A 17,147-nucleotide genomic window follows, 5' to 3' on the forward strand; every position below is an offset into this window, starting at 1 on the left:
CAAAGGACCATTCATGTTGTCAAGCGTGTGTGCGGGTATCAGATTTTATAACGTGGGCGCAACAACGCGCGCATGTTATAAAATCGGCATGTCCATGTGCATGCTGGGAGCCACGCGCACATGGACGCCTGCCCGTGCCTTTAAAAATTTACCTGTTAGCCAGTTATATGGCTAAGTGCTCAGTTATACACCTGTATATTCAGTGGCTTCACTGTGCCTTTAAATATGCATCGTAACTTAACTAGATAAGCTCTAACTGGCTAAGTTACTTAGCCAGCCAGTTTTGATTATACTGACCCCTCTATAATTATGTAGTTACATGGTTGGGTTAGGTTGCCTGACAGCTATCTCTATGGGGCAATCCATGGAAAGGTGAAGACACATAGGGGTATGCATTTATTTAAAATGAAAAACAAACAAACAGCAAACAAAAATTTAAAATGAAAAAAATAAACAAAACAAAAAAATATTGATACCCAATGGAGAAGGAAGAAAACCATCCCCTCCAATCCCAATCAAACCCTTTCACTATATTTTTTCTTTCTTCACAGTGCACAAGTGATCCCCAGTTGCTGCTGCCCGGCCAGTGGTAATGCTTAAAAATGGCACCAATAGACCAACGGCAGCGCCACCGTTAATTCTTTCCATGCAAAATGGCATTGGCCAAGCCCAGACGCAGCCTGGTACAATTTTGTACAGAAGGCTTTAATAATGGCGCTGACCTCAGTTTTCCAGCGCCAGTGCTAAATATGCCACCAGAGGGGCAAGAGCTATTGAGGATCATTCCTGTCCCATGAAGAAAGAAAAATGTGCTAAGAGGGTTTAGCAGAAGTTGGGAGGCATTTTTTGGTAGCGGCAGTAAAAAAAAAAAAATGTAAAAAAGCAAATGAACAAAAAGTAACTCAATTTAGTTTGGTTTTCTTTTGTAATGCACATCCCTGGCTGTGCTTCTATGGGCAATTCTTTAGCACAGGAAAATAAATAATTCCTTTCTGACTCCAAACAAATCAGCATAAACAAGCTGTATCTGCACTTCTCCCTACAGTCTTTGCATATCATTCTGCTTTCCCAATTTTTTTCTTCTAAAATCATATCCAATTCTTTTTTTTTAAAGTTGTTGTGAATGTTGATTTCATTAATCTGAATAACAATTCTCTTCTCCAGAAAGCAGAGAAACAGCCTGAAGACAGAAGGACAAGACCCAGGGGAACCCTGACTTAAGGCAGAACGTAAAGGTGAAGGTTTGACTAGGGGATGGTAAAGCCAGAAGGAACAGGAAGCCCAAGGGCTGCTGGGAGATGTAGTTTGGAGATATTTGTCAGAGAACCAGTTAGCACGACGGCAGCAGCCACCGAAAGGTGTGGTAATAACTGGGAAACACAGCTGGAGCTAATTATGGAGGCCTATGGCAAAGAATAAGCGTGTCTCTTGAGGGAGAGGACGCTGCCTTTTAGGCAGAAAGAGAAAGGGAAGCAGGTGGAGAGTCTGCAGAGAAGGCTCATGGTCCAGAGATGGATTTAGGGTTTGCCACCCCTAGGCTTAATCCTTGAAGGACTGTTCAGTAGAGCTAAAAGGCAGCAAATCTTAGCCAGCCTGCTTCCCCTAAATGTTTGCCACCCTCTGCACAGACATAATGGGTGCCTATTGACAGATCCAGTGTTGGGGTCACCCAGACACAGATGCGGATATTCCCACAGTGCTCTGTTAGGGATTTTGAATCTGCAAAGGCACGGGCACTGGGTTCCAATTGGACCGGGGGGAACTAAGCTGGGTAATTCTGCTGTCTCAGGACAGGAACTGAAAACTAAGTGTGAGGTGAACACCGCTACGTGGAATAAAGTTGCTTTTTATTGCAAGCGGCTGGCTCTGAGTTGTGAGCTCCAGGGATCTGTCAGTAGGTCGTGCAGGGCCCAGGCAAGGACCCGAGGGAATTTCCTACTTAAAAAAATAACCACTCAACAAGCACTGGATCCTTTCTCAGTCACATAATGAGTTACGCACACTGGATAATGTCAAAGATGCGTAACATGGGTTCCCCAGCTTGAAGGAAATTGAAGGGAAGGCCGCAGATCAGGTAGTGGTGCTGGTATTTCAGCTAAATTGTGCCCGGATATTGGAAGGCCCACGCTTAGTAAGCCGGTTAGTGGACAAATAACTTGCCCCCTGTATTCAGCTGGATAAATGTCCTATGCAGCTATGCTCGAAAATAGCTATTTAGGTTTTTAAATTATCCGGCCATCTTCAAAAAACATCTGGGTAAGTGGTGCTGTGAGAGGGAAAAAAAAACAGAGAAAGTGGGTCGGGGACGTTTCCAGCGCTGCACTCCCGGGGCAGGGTTTTATTTATGGTATCAGGAAGAGATGGGGGGGGCGGGTCCGGGGGGGTCTTGGGGAAGGTCAATATATAAAGACACTGGGAAGGGATGGAAGGATCGTTACTTGGGGGGCTCCAGGGGTAGCTGATATTAAATTTAGAGGAGGAGGAGAGTATGGGATCACAGGCCCTCCCCCCTTTGACAGCGCTACTCACCCAGATTTCTGTTGAAGATATGCGGATAAGTTGCAAGTTACCCGGGCCCACACAATGCCAGGGAACCTTAGGCCACCTAGCTGGGTATACCCGATATTTGCTTAGGTTCGCCGGATAACTCAACCCCTCCCTGGAGGGCCCCCGGTATGCCTCTTTTTTCGGCTAAATCATAGCTGCACGAGAAGTTACCCAGCTATAAACGTAGCCGTCTAAACGGCTTTTGAATGCCTTTGCGTTCTTAAGTGCACGACTTGCATGGTTGGTTGCTTTAGTCTTTGTTGTAGTTTGTCTAAAAGGAAATTTGTGGACACTTTATTGGTTTATGTTTTCCTACTGCAGCTTGCCTTGAGCGCTATGCTCGCAAGATGGGATATAAATTGATGCATTAAATTAAGCAGGAAGGCAACATGGGCAGAACAGATGGAGCTTGCAGTCATGATCTAGCCTTATGCTCAATGAGCAGAGGTTTATAATTATATATATATATATATATATATATATATATATAAAAGGTCCAATGACAGCAGAGTAAAACCAGAATTGCGAATGTGCAGTCATCCTGCTGATTCTATGAAAACCTGCCCTTCGATGATAGAAATGATGTGTGCTTCCTGTTTCCTCTGCTCTCTGATACCTGCCTCCGAGTGACGTGCCCATTACACAGGTAGGCAGGCTTCCTGGAAGAGTGACTGATCACACACATGAGTGAGGTATCATCAGAAAAAAAGAACCCAGCCCACCTTCTTCTCAGATTAGCTTAAAGCACTTAAAATCATTTCCAGCAAAGTCTAACTCACCAGCTTTTCCTGTCCTACTTTCTTCTTTGCCATTGGCACTGGAACAGTTTTTAAAAGTTGGCAGAAAAGAGGGTTTGTTTTTTTTTTTTTAATAAATCTTAGGGGGCTGTAGAGATCATTACAAAACTTGGTAACAGAGAAGGGTGCCTGGGTGACAGCTTGAGCATTGATTTCGTAAACACAGAAGATCCCTAAGTGGCAAGAGAATGGAAATAAAGCACTGGGGTAACCAGTGGGAATAATTTTACTGGACGAGGGTTAACCTGCCCAGGGCAGCAGTTACAACCCTAAACAGAAGATGAACTGGCAACCTGCATGGAACAGCAGTCGCCACCCTAAACTCCTGGCTTGGCAAACTGCATGGGCCATTTTCGACTTTATCTACCATCAGACATTTACTATATTATTAAGTTCCTAAGCTTTAAAGATCACACAGGCCCTGTCCTCAGGTGAGAAAGTCTCAAAAGCTACAGAAAAGAGGCAGAAAAGGCCAACCAAACCTGAATTTAAAATGTCTGCCTGACAGTAATGTGGGATATTCCTATGAAGAAATGTAACCAACCCTGAGCCAGATCACATGCATGGTGACAGACTCTTCCACTGACCCTGCTAATTCTCCTCCCTATATTCCCCTCCCCTACATTTCATTTCGGTGCATGGCCCCCAGAGGTCCTGCTAAATACAGATGAGGTAAGGCAATACTCACAGCTCCTTGGTAGAGCTCGATCTCCCGGTCAGTGAAGTACGGCATCAGCTTGAAGGGATTCACGGAAATCAGCACCGAGCCGATGTACGTCTGAGCCGCCGGTTAAGGAAGAGAATTAGAAGAGAGAGAGAGAGAGAAGGGCAGACTCTTCCCTTCTCATTTTGACCAGAGATGGACATGAATTGTGAATCTACCACCTCAACAAGGGACAAAAATCCTCCTGCATGGAGGGGGGTGAGAAATGAATTTCATCCCTATCCAGGGGAACAAAAATATCTGGAGAATTTGCACTTTATTTATTTATTTAGACATTTTTATATAGCGTCGTTTCATATAATGATCATAACGGTTTACAAAGTGACATTCATAGTTATAACTCCACAAACAAACAAACAAAGATTGGTTACAGGGGTAGTATTCACATTAATAAAAACTGATCTAGTTTATATGGCAAAGAGTTCGGGTTATTAAGACGAAATGATAGTTCACAAATGAGGAAAAACTGTAAAATCGTTCTATAAGTCCAAGCATCTATATCCTCAATAGCAGATACACGTTCCATCTAGCATAGGGTGGCCAGGGCCACTGCTAACATTTCTGCTGCCCTGTGTGAACAGTTACTGTGCTGCCTCCTTCCCCCCTCTGATTCATTCAGTCTCTACCCCGGGACCATCGAAAAGAGCCCAGCTTCCTCCAGCAAGAGGACAGTACATCATCTGGAGAGCAGGTCCTTGCTACAGGATCACTTCCTGCTACACCAGGGTGATATTCTCCTACTGGGAGACCTTTCTGATCCAAGGCAGCACTGGGGCTGCCAGACTGGATTTGGGACTTGGCTACTATGTTCCTGAAGGTCTCATCAATGTACTTCTCTGTTTGCCTCAGCTCCTCCAAGTCTGCTACTCTAGCCTCCAGAGATCGGACTTGTTCCCTGAGAGCCAGGAGCTCTTTGCACCGAGTGCACACATACAATCTCTCACTGGCGGGTAAAAAACCATACATGTGACACTCAATGCAAAAGACTGGAAAGCACCCTCTTGCTGCTGGACTGCTGCCTTCATTTTAATTTTATTGAGTTACTAGTTAAGTTTAGGATACTAAGGGAGTTGGAATTAGAGTACTTTAAATTTACAGCTGAATTTATTAATTAATCAGCTAGTGTCCTATAAGGGGATGATTAAACTTTCAATAAGGGTTGGTACAGTAATATGATTTAGATAAGAGCCTGATTGATTTTTAATGAGAAAGTATCTCTTGCCTAAAAAATCAAGGGTTGAGTGGGTGGGAAAGAGACACTAGAATTAACTATCTCTGGCTTGCTTATTACCTCAGATGCACACAAACTCTAAAGAATATATCTCACTTTTTCACCTTTCTGCAAACTTTTATAAGTCCAAAGATTTCCCAAAGCTATACTTACCAGTCCTCTTTAACCACCATTACATTGATCTTCACTCAAAGAATTGAAGGGTTTGAGGTTCGCACACCATTAAGCACGCGCTTCAGGTCCTCTTCTACTGCAAAAGGTGTGGGGCCTCTGGAAGCTGGGGCTGTGTTATTCAATTCCTGGATCACTAGTGGTGACCTCTGGACTCCTCTCCCGGGGGATGCTGGGAGCAGTGTGCAGATGAGCCTTCCGGTCCTCTTCTTATATTGACGTTATAATTCAGTTTACTTGTGGCTTTTTGAGGGACAACCCCAAACCCAACAAACATTACAATAGGCCTAATACTAATTCCAAGTGTCCCTTTATCTTTTTTTTTGCTGGGTTTTCTAGCTGGTACCACAGCAAAGCATATAAATATAATATATATGTTGTAAGTGATACTTTTACCTCAGAAAACTGTCCTTTGTTCTTTTTCATGTAAATTTATTATAAATGCATAATTTTTAATTGTGGAAAGGATGTGACCGGGATGGGGCAGCAGACTGTACGTTTCACCTAGGATGCCTAATACCCTTTGCACCAGCTCTGAAGGGAGCCAAACACCAGCCTGACTGCAGGGCACAAAATGCAGGGAAATGTGCCACCTCAGAAACCCACGCACCAAAGTGGTCAGAGAGATTGAAGCACAAGAGCCTACATAGAATCAGGGTTTCCTCCTGGCTGTGCACATGCCCAAGTTGTGAACCCCACGCACACAGCAAAACATACTGGCTAATAGCAGACAAATTTGAACAAAACTTATGATAAAAGAAAATTGTGCACACAAAAAGGTGCATCCAGGACATGTGCACGTCCGCCCAATTTCATAAGCTGTCCACATGAGCGCACAATTACCGATGCGCAAATATCTCGCATCGGGAAGAAAAGGGTCAGAATGTGGGCAGGGCATAGGCCTTCTCGGGCAGGGCCAAAAGATATTTATTTACAACGTGTAGAGTCCGCCAATCCACCAACCTTGGCAGGTCACAGAAAAATGAACACACTCATTATATCCACAAACATTCATGGTACAAAATAAGGAAGACCTTCAGTATATGAAAGACAATAGTTTAGTTTACAGGATCCAAACATAGTCAAGCACCTCTGAAATCTAAATAAGAAAGGCATAAACTCTAACATTGGGGAGAGTTTGCAGAAAAGGCAAGGTGAACAGATAAGAGAGCCTTGCGGAAGCAGAGCAAAGTATGTTCAGCCCTAATCTCGTCAGGGAGGTTGCTCCATAATGCTGGGTCGGCAATGCTGAAAATTTGATCCCTAGATTCAACCAGATGGCTGCTGTTAACAGATGGAATTTCCACCAGGTTTTTAGAAGAACGAAAGGGGCGAAAAGGATGGCAGCTGAAGACTGATGAGGCAATGCACAATGGGGCTAATCCATGAATGGCTTTGAACCCCAGAGTTAGTACCTTGATCTTACCCGCCATGCGATAGGAAGCCACTGTAACCTGGCCAGAGCAGGGGAAATACGATCTCTCAGAGCAGAGCCGGTCACGAGGCGAGCTGCAGAACTTTTACTAATTGTAAGGGACACGGGGAAGAGGATGGAAGACCAAGGAAAAACGCATTACAGTAGTGAAGGGACCAGAGCACCAAGAATTGTGCTACCAACTGGAAATCATAAGAACAAAGACACATCTTGAAATAGGAGGAGCGAACACGGGTTTTAATATGGGACCTCAGTGAGAGGTCTACCACCCCAAAATCACAGACATACTGAGAAACTAGTATCTGCAGACCACTGAAATTCAAAGGGGCATCTGCTGTAGGTGTACGAGAAAGAAGAATAATTTCAGTTTTCTTAATGTTCCAGGCAAGTTTATGGGCTGCAAGCCAACCATTAATCTGGGTCAGAACAGGTGGTTAACTTTGTGAATGCCAGTTCTTATGAAGAGGTGACAGGGAAGAAGAACTGGATGTCGTCTGCATGCAGTTTAAACATGATATCCAGCTTAGAAAGGAGAGCCCAGATAGGAGCAATGTAGATACTGAATAAAGAGGGGGACAGTGCTGAGCACCAGTAGTGAGCGGAAAGAACGTTGAGGAGGTATTCTCAAGACTGGCCTCGTAGGACCTATTTGACAGAAAAGAGGAGAACCAAGTGTGGACTGTGGAACCAATCCAAATTGAATCAAGTTGCAGTAGTAATATATCATGATTCAAGGGATCGAATGCAGCTGAGATATCGATCAGAATCAAGATGCATTTTGATACCTGAATCAAAACTGCAGCGAAGAACGTCAAAACAAGATAAAAGTAGAGATTGAGTACTATATCGCCCCGGAGGTGCTTTGCGGAGCTGGAGACATCATTCATACTCCACCAGCGGACACTCTGAAGCTTTACTGCACTGCTCACAGCAAAGGATCTGGAGACAGCGAGAAGGCACCTGATAGAAATTTATAAAATCACGAGTGGGGTGGGACAGTTATTTACCCTTTCAAATCATTTTATAACAAGGGGACGCTCCATGAAACTAACAATCAGCACACTTAAAACAAATTGTAGAAAACACTTTTTCACTCAGCGTACAATCAGGCTGTGGAATCTGTTGCCAGAGGATGTGGTTAAGGTGGCTAGCATAATAGGGTTTAAAAGAGGTTTGTCAAGTTCCCGGAAGAAAAATCTATAAAACCTTATTAGCCAGGTAGACTAAAGGAAGCTCTTGATATCCCTGGCAGTGAATAACAAGAAATAAATTTACTTTTTGGGATCTGTCATGCACTTGTGACCTGGACTGGCCACAGTCCGAAACAGGATGTTGGGTGCGATGGACCTTCTTCTGACCCAGCATGGTGTTTCTTATGTTCACCTAGGAATGAAAAGCACAGCAGATGAACCCAGGCCTACAACTCCCACTGGGAGGAGTCATGGGGAGGGTACATGTACTGTATATGCCACACATCAGCTGCGAGATATGGGGAGCTCGCTTCGTGCCCCCATTGGAAGAACAAACCTTTTGCAGTCTCATAATCTTAGGTACAACTTCTCTGGATAGTTCTTGTTGTGTCAGTCCAATAAAAGGTATCACAGTCTGCAGAGAATCCACCTTACTCTTCCATTGAAATGCATCTGGATAGGGGCAAATGCCTTCAGCATCCTGTGACATCCACATATAGGGCCAGATATTCAAACCTACGCGCGGGCGTACATTTGTGAGTGCAACCTGGCGCGCACAAATCTATGCCCGGTTTTATAACATGTGCGCGCATGTTATAGAATCCGGGGTCGGCGCGCGCAAGGTGCACACTTGTGCACCTTGCGCGCGCCGAGCCCTAGGGGAGCCCCGATGGCTTTCCCCGTTCCCTCCGAGGCCGCTCCGAAATTGGAGCGGCCTCGGAGGGAACTTTACTTCCGCTCCCCCCCACCTTCCCCTCCCTTCCCCTAACTAACCCGCCCCCCAGCCCTACCTAATTCCCCTCCCACCTTTGTTTTCAAATTTACGCCTGCCTCCGGGCAGGCATAACTTGAACGCACCGGCCGGCTGCCAGTGCGCGAACCTCTGGCACGGCCGCTGTGCTGGATGCTTCGGTCCTGCCCCCGGACCAGCGCCCCACCCACACCCCCCTTCCCGCCCCCCGGACCAGCACCCCGCCTACGACCCCGCCCCCTTTTCAAAGCCCCGGGACATATGCGCGTCCCGGGGCTTGCGCGCCGCCAAGCCTATGCAAAACCCTTTGAAAATCTACCCCATATTGAAGATGATTGTATTGCAATTCAAAATAGAAATGCATTTGGATCTGGGAAATTCTGAAAAGAAAAACAGTGGGGAAAGCCTAAATTTTGGCCAAGTAAAGTAGGGCGCATGCACTGTAAGGAGGAAGAGTTGGCATTGCTGTCATCCCTTGCCATGAATGTTGGAATCCCCCTGCCAACCTGGGTTAGCCTTCAGTGACCTGGAGTTAGTTAGTAAGCATCTTGAGTTCAGCAGTTATTAATATTCACAAGTCAGAGGTATTAACGGCTCCAGGAAATTCTCTCATTAGAGATTGCACTGTATTCACTTGAAGGCAGCTTTATCCCCATGAGTTTCCCACAGTGGTGATCACTTGTACAGCTCCTGCTGTCACTCTCCAAGCATCCGTACTGAATCCCAGGGAACGCCTCCCATTCTGCACCCACAGCAAGATGGTTTTAAAATAGAAGCCTACTATTGCTTGCAAAATTTAAAAGTAAGTTCTGTCAATGCTAAGTTTTTCTCGCTCAAGAATGCAAAGCAATATGGTACTTAAAACGTAACACATCTCACTGCCACATTACTCTGCACGCAAAATATTTGGACCAATGCAAACTTGTATTTAAGAGAAATCACGTACTGTCTTACTGATTCACATGTCACATGCCTTTCAATTGAAGGCACAGGAGATGTCACTAACATGAAGGCATTTGTAGTACCAATACCAGGGACTAGATCATTTTACTACCCCTGCAGAAGAAGGCCCACCCAGGCCTGGCTTTCCCACTAGACAAAGTAGCCTAGTGGACTGAAAGGGATGCCTCCTCTTCCAACATCTTGCTAGCACATTCTGAGCAGTGATGTTCCATCAGATCTGCCCCCTTAAAGGTGCAGGGGATGCGTGGACCAGCAGCATTAAGACAGTTACAACAGAATCACTATTGGCCTGCCCTTCCACTTTTGGGGGGGTGTGGGGGGTGGGGGGGAAAGTGGTGTGATAGACGACGATGACCAGGAAAGTGTCATCAAGATGGAGGAGGTTCCCCTTTCAACATGGCGCATCATAAGAGTGGAAGCACTGCATCTCTCCCTGCTCCCCCTGGCTCCTATATCTTGAATAGTGAATACGGGGACGGGGAACAGGCCATGAAAGCTGCCGATGATGCCAGCGGGAAGGATTGCAAGAGCCTCTTGTCAACCCTCAGCATCAGCTCTGGGCCTGTGGACTTACCATCTAGGAACGAATTAAGGAGCTGGTCTCTTGAGCTCCAATTGGATATGAAGCAGATTAAATCTGATCTCTTGGCCTCCATTTCCAAGGTGCAGGACAATTTGGCTGCCCTTGGGATTAGATTTGGATATCCGTGTCGATGAACACAGTAAAACCCTCAATGTGCTGACTGCGCAACAGAAACAGCAAGTCATCGACAACTCACTTTTATCCGACAAACTCGAGGACTTCGAGAATCGCTTGCATCGTTGCCACCTTCGGATTTGAGGAGTTTCTGAACACACAGATTATGCAGATGCCAGAGCTACAGCTTTGAAAATTTGCATGTTTATCCTCGATGCTTGAGCAACTGACTCCTTGGAACAGGCTAATCCTTTGCCACCTATTGAAATTGAGCGGGCCCACAAGACCCTGGGATCACGGCAAGACAAGCGCCTTCATGACATTATACTTTGCTTGCATGGCTTTGTTCAAAAATCAGCAATATTCGAGGCTGCGAGGAAGAAAAATGAATGGCTCTGGGAAGGGCATAATTTATCTGTTTTCAATGATTTAGCTCCATCTACTCTTCGCAAACATTATGAGATGAGGGACGTCACAACTATTCACTATCACTGGATTTTCCCTTTTGGGCTGCGATTCATGCACCAAGGAATCATGTATCGCCTAAAAGCGATAGCTGAAGCAGCAGTGGCTTTTAAAACAGGCAAATCTGAATGTTAACTTTACTGTGCCTAAGATGGTGCCCGGTGCATCAAAGATGGATACTCAACCTAGATGGCATCAGGCAGGCAAGGGAGGCAGGAAATTGCGAGGCTATTTGGAGGATTTCCGATCGGTGCTGTCTGACAAGGGTTGAAGGAGTTCTTGGTCCTTCCTGAATATGAGACTTTTTGTTTGCCTTTCGGTTGTAATATCGATGTCTTTTGATATGCTGAGTGACTGAGAGCTCTATTTTTGCATTGGCGGGTTCAATTCTTAATTCTTTTTTTCTTTTGTGATGGCCATTGCTTGCTATCACAGTTTTTGCTGTTTTGCATGGGGGGGGGGGGGGGGTGTCTCTTGAGAGTACATCTTGGTCTGATGTCTGAGCCCCCTGGGAGTTGGAAGAATCACCATTCGGGAGGGGTGGTTCAGGTTGAGGGATTTGGGAATAGTTTTGGGGGAAAATTTTCCAATACCTGTGTTTTATCACATACAAGGCAGTGGTAGGATGCTGCTTTTTGGGTTTTATATCTTGAGCGATTTTTCTTCTTTTCTTGCAAGTTTTTCTATTTTTTGCTATGATGGCCCGGATACTTTAATGTTAAGGGGCTTAACACCTCCTGGAAGCACCATTTTTTGGCTCAAGAATTAGATTATCATAAAGCTACTATAGCGCTGATTCAGGAAACACATTTGTATAAAAGACATGAGCGTCTCCTCTCTTTGTCAGCTTGTCTGCATACATTTCTTATCTGCATACATTTGTCAGCTTGTCTGCATACATTTCCTGTTTCCCCTCCCCGTTGATTGTAATTTCAGCCTTCTAGTTACAATGTGAACCGGTATGATGTATGCTTACTAATGCCGGTATATAAAAGTTTCAAATAAATAAATAAATAAATAAATAAATTTCTCTCTGCTAGCTTTAAGGGGGCTAGATATACAGGAGTTGGCATTTTGATCTCTTGTAATCTTACTCATGATGGGCTTATTCAAAGTGCTGACCCACAGGGCCGATACATTTTGGTAAAATTAAGGATGGGCAGAGATGTTTTTACCATTGTAAATATTTATGTGCCTAATTCAGATCAAGCTTCCTCATGTTGAGGGATTATTATCTTGGGTGGGTATTTTAGTTTCACCAGGAATCCAAATTTGGATAATTCTCATCTCATTACTTCGGCCTTGCAGGGGGTGTGGTGATCCCTGACATCTCTAATGAGGCTGCCTTTAAATGTCAACAAGGCATGCTATAATTACACAATGTTGGGTTCCATATTAGGTGCTACAACCCAAGAAAGAGATCTAGGTGTCATAGTGGATAACACATTGAAATAATCGGTACAGTGTGCTGCGGCAGTCAAAAAAGCAAACAGAATGTTGGGAATTATTAGAAAGGGAATGGTGAATAAAACGGAAAATGTCATAATGCCTCTGTATCGCTCCATGGTGAGACCGCACCTTGAATACTGTGTACAATTCTGGTCGCCGCATCTCAAAAAAGATATAATTGCGATGGAGAAGGTACAGAGAAGGGCTACCAAAATGATAAGGGGAATGGAACAACTCTCCTATGAGGAAAGACTAAAGAGGTTAGGACTTTTCAGCTTGGAGAAGAGACGACTAAGGGGGGATATGATAGAGGTGTTTAAAATCATGAGATGTCTAGTATGGGTAGATGTGAATCGGTTATTTACTCTTTTGGATAATAGAAAGACTAGGGGGCACTCCATGAAGTTAGCATGGGGCACATTTAAAACTAATCGAGAAAGTTCTTTTTTACTCAACACACAATTAAACTCTGGAATTTGTTGCCAGAGGATGTGGTTAGTGCAGTTAGTATAGCTGTGTTTAAAAAAGGATTGGATAAGTTCTTGGAGGAGAAGTCCATTACCTGCTACTAATTAAGTTGACTTAGAAAATAGCCACTGCTATTACTAGCAACGGGTAACATGGGAATAGACTTAGTTTTTGGGTACTTGCCAGGTTCTTATGGCCTGGATTGGCCACTGTTGGAAACAGGATGCTGGGCTTGATGGACCCTTGGTCTGACCCAGTATGGCATTTTCTTATGTTCTTAAGGCTCCACTGCAATATCCCACCTTTCGTACCTATACTTTTTACTCTGCTCCTCACAGGTCTTATTCTCATATTGATTATTACTTCCTTATAGATAAGGCCTTGCAGAATAATGCAGTGGGAGTGGGAATTGGGAATATTACCTGGCCTGAACACGCGCCTATTTGGATAGATGTTTTACTGCAGGATGTGGACACCGGTTTATGTTTCTGGCGCTTAAATGAAAGTTTATTAAAAGACAAGTCTTTTTCCAACTCCCTGGGTCAACACTTACAGGAATATATTAAGACTCTTGGCTCTACAGAGGTTTCTGCAACAGTGGTTTGGGAATGCTCTAAAACAATGGCAGGCGGTTATCTAATTTCTAATCCTACATTTCGCAAGAGAGAGAGAGAAATCTAAGATCGCTCTGTTAGACCAGATCTCTCATTTCTCACAATTGCATATGTTAATCCAGTCTAAAGATAGCTTTCAGTGTCTCTCCCAAGCTCGATCTGATCTTCAGGGTCTTGATGATGAGTTATTGAATCATAGACTTGACTTAATTAAACAAACATATTTTGAAGGGCGAAATAAGGCTGGGCACTACTTAGCTAGGCGATTGAAAGCCTTTTATTCTCAAGGTTCTATAGCAAAAATAAAAAATTCTCAAGGTGATCTGGTGACCACATCCTCTGGTATATGAGAATGTTTTACAAAGTTTTATGCCTCTCTCTACCGGTGAGATGAGGTTATTGATGATACTAATATTGAAGAATACCTTGCGTCAGTTTCTTTGCCGGCAGTTACTTCAGAACAACATCAATACCTCAAACATCCCATTAGTACTCTTGAAGTTTCACAAGCCATTAAATTACTGAACACTTTTAAATTGAAACTGTTTGCTTATGACGGATTCTTCTAACAGATTTTTCAAAATACCATCATATTACGCCGAAAATGGCTCTAGCCTAGAATATTTTGTAGGCAAAGAGACCTCATATATAATGGCGGGCTTTTGATACGTTTGCCCTTAAACGCCAGTAACAATGTTGTGTGGTGATACAATCTATGTTACACCGTATCAGACTGTTATAATCATTGGTCTCTTTGTCAAGGTTTAGTAATGATTCCTTGTGTCAAGGTATTGGTACTTTTCTTGTGTCAATGTACACAATATAAATGAAAGGCAGTGCAAGAGGTGAACACTTATCGTAGCGAGATATGCAGATGTGCACCTGTTACCACCGATATTTGTGTACTCACACACACCGACAAATCGTATTTAATTATGCAAAGCATAAAAAGACATTGGCATGTTCTACAATTGCACCACATTTTTTCCGAGCATCCGTTGTTCGCATATCAACGCAGCAAAAACTTAAGGGATTTTGTAGTGCACGCAGCAATTCCAGTACAGAAAGCAGTCAGACAGCAAGGTAATCACGTCAAATGTGGCAACTGTTGAATGTGTTCCACCACCATGGAGGGATCTTTTTGGCAGCATCCCCGCACAGGTCGGATTTATCACAAAAGATCTGATACAACGTGCAATTCTACATTTGTGGTCTACCTTATACAATGTCCTTGCCAATTAATATACGTTGGACGCACAAGTAGAAAAATCAAAACGCGGCTTATTGAACACCGCAGCCGCCTCAACACAGTAAATTTGGAGGCACCCATGGTAAACCACTGCACCACGCTAGGTCACACTTTTGACCAACTTCAATGGACAATCCTTGAACAAATAGGGCCAAGTTCCCGCGGTGGAGATGCCAATCAATTGTTGAACCTCCATGAACAATGGTGGATTTTTACATTAACATCGGAATCACCTTTTGGTCTTAATGAGTCTGTGGAATGGTCGTGGCTTATTTAGCAAAATCAACTAATCCAGCTAAGTGGTTTGACGTCAGCATTAATTGTTTCCGCCCTCAGCGGGTAGGGTACATAATCACTGGTCCAAAATGGCGGATCCTGCTGTCCGATATCGCTGCAGCCCAAGTAGCAGAATTAGACGGCAGTCACGGGACTAAGTAGGTAGTTTGCAGTTCATGTACAGAATGGTTTTTCAAATTCTAACGTTGTTCCATTATATTGTAGTACTGGCAATCGGCGCCCCTGAAGAAGGTTCCCAGAAACACGAGCCGTGTCGGGCCAACGCCAGAATTTCATCCCCGCTGCACATCTGCATATCTCGCTACGATAAGTGTTCACCTCTTGCACTGCCTTTCATTTATATTGTGTACATTGACACAAGAAAAGTACCAATACCTTGACACAAGGAATCATTACTAAACCTTGACAAAGAGACCAATGATTATAACAGTCTGATTATGGTGTGTAACATAGATTGTATCACCGCACAACATTGTTATTGGCGTTTAAGGGCAAACGTATCAAAAGCCCGCCATTATATATGAGGTCTCTTTGCCTCTTTGCATGGTTGTTTGCTATACTCCGGCGTTCCGGTACAGAGTTATAACACTCAGCTGTAAACAGAAATAACAAGCGTTATTCAAGATAAGTACTTCCCGTAGTATTTTATATTTCCTCTAAAAAGAATTCAAAAAAATATAAAAATATAAAGGGTGAAAAATATGAGAAAACATTTAAAAAATGCAATGCAAATAAGCTTAAAACCAATGACCAATGATTATAACCACAATACACATAAGCTTTTCAATATATGTGGTAATTAACACCAAGAGCAATGTGAGCTCTGGTCTAAGTGTATGAGGTCTGGTTTATAGCTATACATATATATACTCTCTGGATCCTTCTATAAATCATACCAGTGTTTGTGTGCGAATTGTTAAGAGTGATACACGTGGTTCAAGCAGTTTTATTGCGTATTTTTTTACAAAATATTCTAGGCTAGAGCCATTTTCGGCGTAATATGATGGTTTTTGAAAAATCTATTAAATTACTGAAGTCAGGGAAATCCCCAGGCTTGGATGGATTTTCCAGTGGGTATTACAAGCAGTATTCCCATATCTTGGTGGTCCCTTTAACTGATATGTTCAATTATATTCAGAAGGGGGATCTTTATCAGTAAATTCCAATGTAGCTGGGATTTCGGTCATAGCCAAGCCAGGCAGAGATCCATTGCTTTGCGGATCTTACTGCCCGATCTCTTTGATTGACTTGGATCTTAAGATACTGGCTAGGGTCCTTTCTGAAACGGCTAATAAACTCATGCTGTCCTTGGTACATTTTGATCAAGTGAACTTTATACCCAATCGAATGGCAGCCAATAATATTGTAAAAATTATTGATTACTCTGGCGGGTTCATAATGAGCACAACCCCTCTGTATTGCTATCCATGGATGCTGAAAAAAGCGTTTGGCTTGGTTCATTGGTCCTTTAGAGAAAATGAAGGTTGGATTCTTTTTCCTCCAATGTTTAGAGAAGCTTTATGAATTCCCAATAGCAAGGATTAAGGTTAACAGTGGCTATGGTGTCAGTTTTGCAACTGGGAGAGGTACGAGACAGGGGTGCCTGCTTTCTCCTTTATTATTTGTTTTATTTTTGGAACCTTTTACTTCTAGGGTTTGTTCCTCTTCTTTGGTTACAGGGATTAAGTTGGGAAATCTTCATTTTAAATCATCACTTTTTGCTAATGATATCCTGTTTACACGAACTGATTCTCACTCCTCATTAGCAGGTATTGTTGTTCAGCTGAGTCACTTTAGCGGGGTCTCGGGTTTCAAGGTAAATTTTGATAAATCTTAGATTCTGAACATAAATTTGACAGGCACTGAAGTTAACAATCTTAGGGGGTTATTTTCTAAACCCTAACGCACGCAATAAGGCCATATCGCATGTGATATGATACAAATTAGGGGGAGGGGAGGAGTCGGGTGGGGAAGGAACACCTTTTATGGTGTCGTATTCGCAGGCCCACCCTCCCTCGACCCCCACCCCACATTTTCGCAGGATTCACCATTCTGTGAAAGAATGGTGAATCCAGGCTTTAGACAGCAATTTCCCTTCA

The 17,147-nt window shown here is 43.6% G+C and overlaps 1 protein-coding gene across 1 annotated transcript in view; it reads right to left on the reverse strand.

The window, feature by feature from the left end:
* Nucleotides 1–17,147, reverse strand: part of MYO1F (myosin IF) — a 185,156-nt gene that overhangs the window by 126,305 nt on the left and 41,704 nt on the right. Inside the window, 1 exon segment of the mRNA XM_029610930.1 lies at nucleotides 4,033–4,122. Within this exon segment, the coding sequence (XP_029466790.1) occupies nucleotides 4,033–4,122 (90 nt within the window).

This window comes from Rhinatrema bivittatum, chromosome 8 (assembly GCF_901001135.1).
Source record: "Rhinatrema bivittatum chromosome 8, aRhiBiv1.1, whole genome shotgun sequence".
NCBI lineage: Eukaryota > Metazoa > Chordata > Amphibia > Gymnophiona > Rhinatrematidae > Rhinatrema > Rhinatrema bivittatum.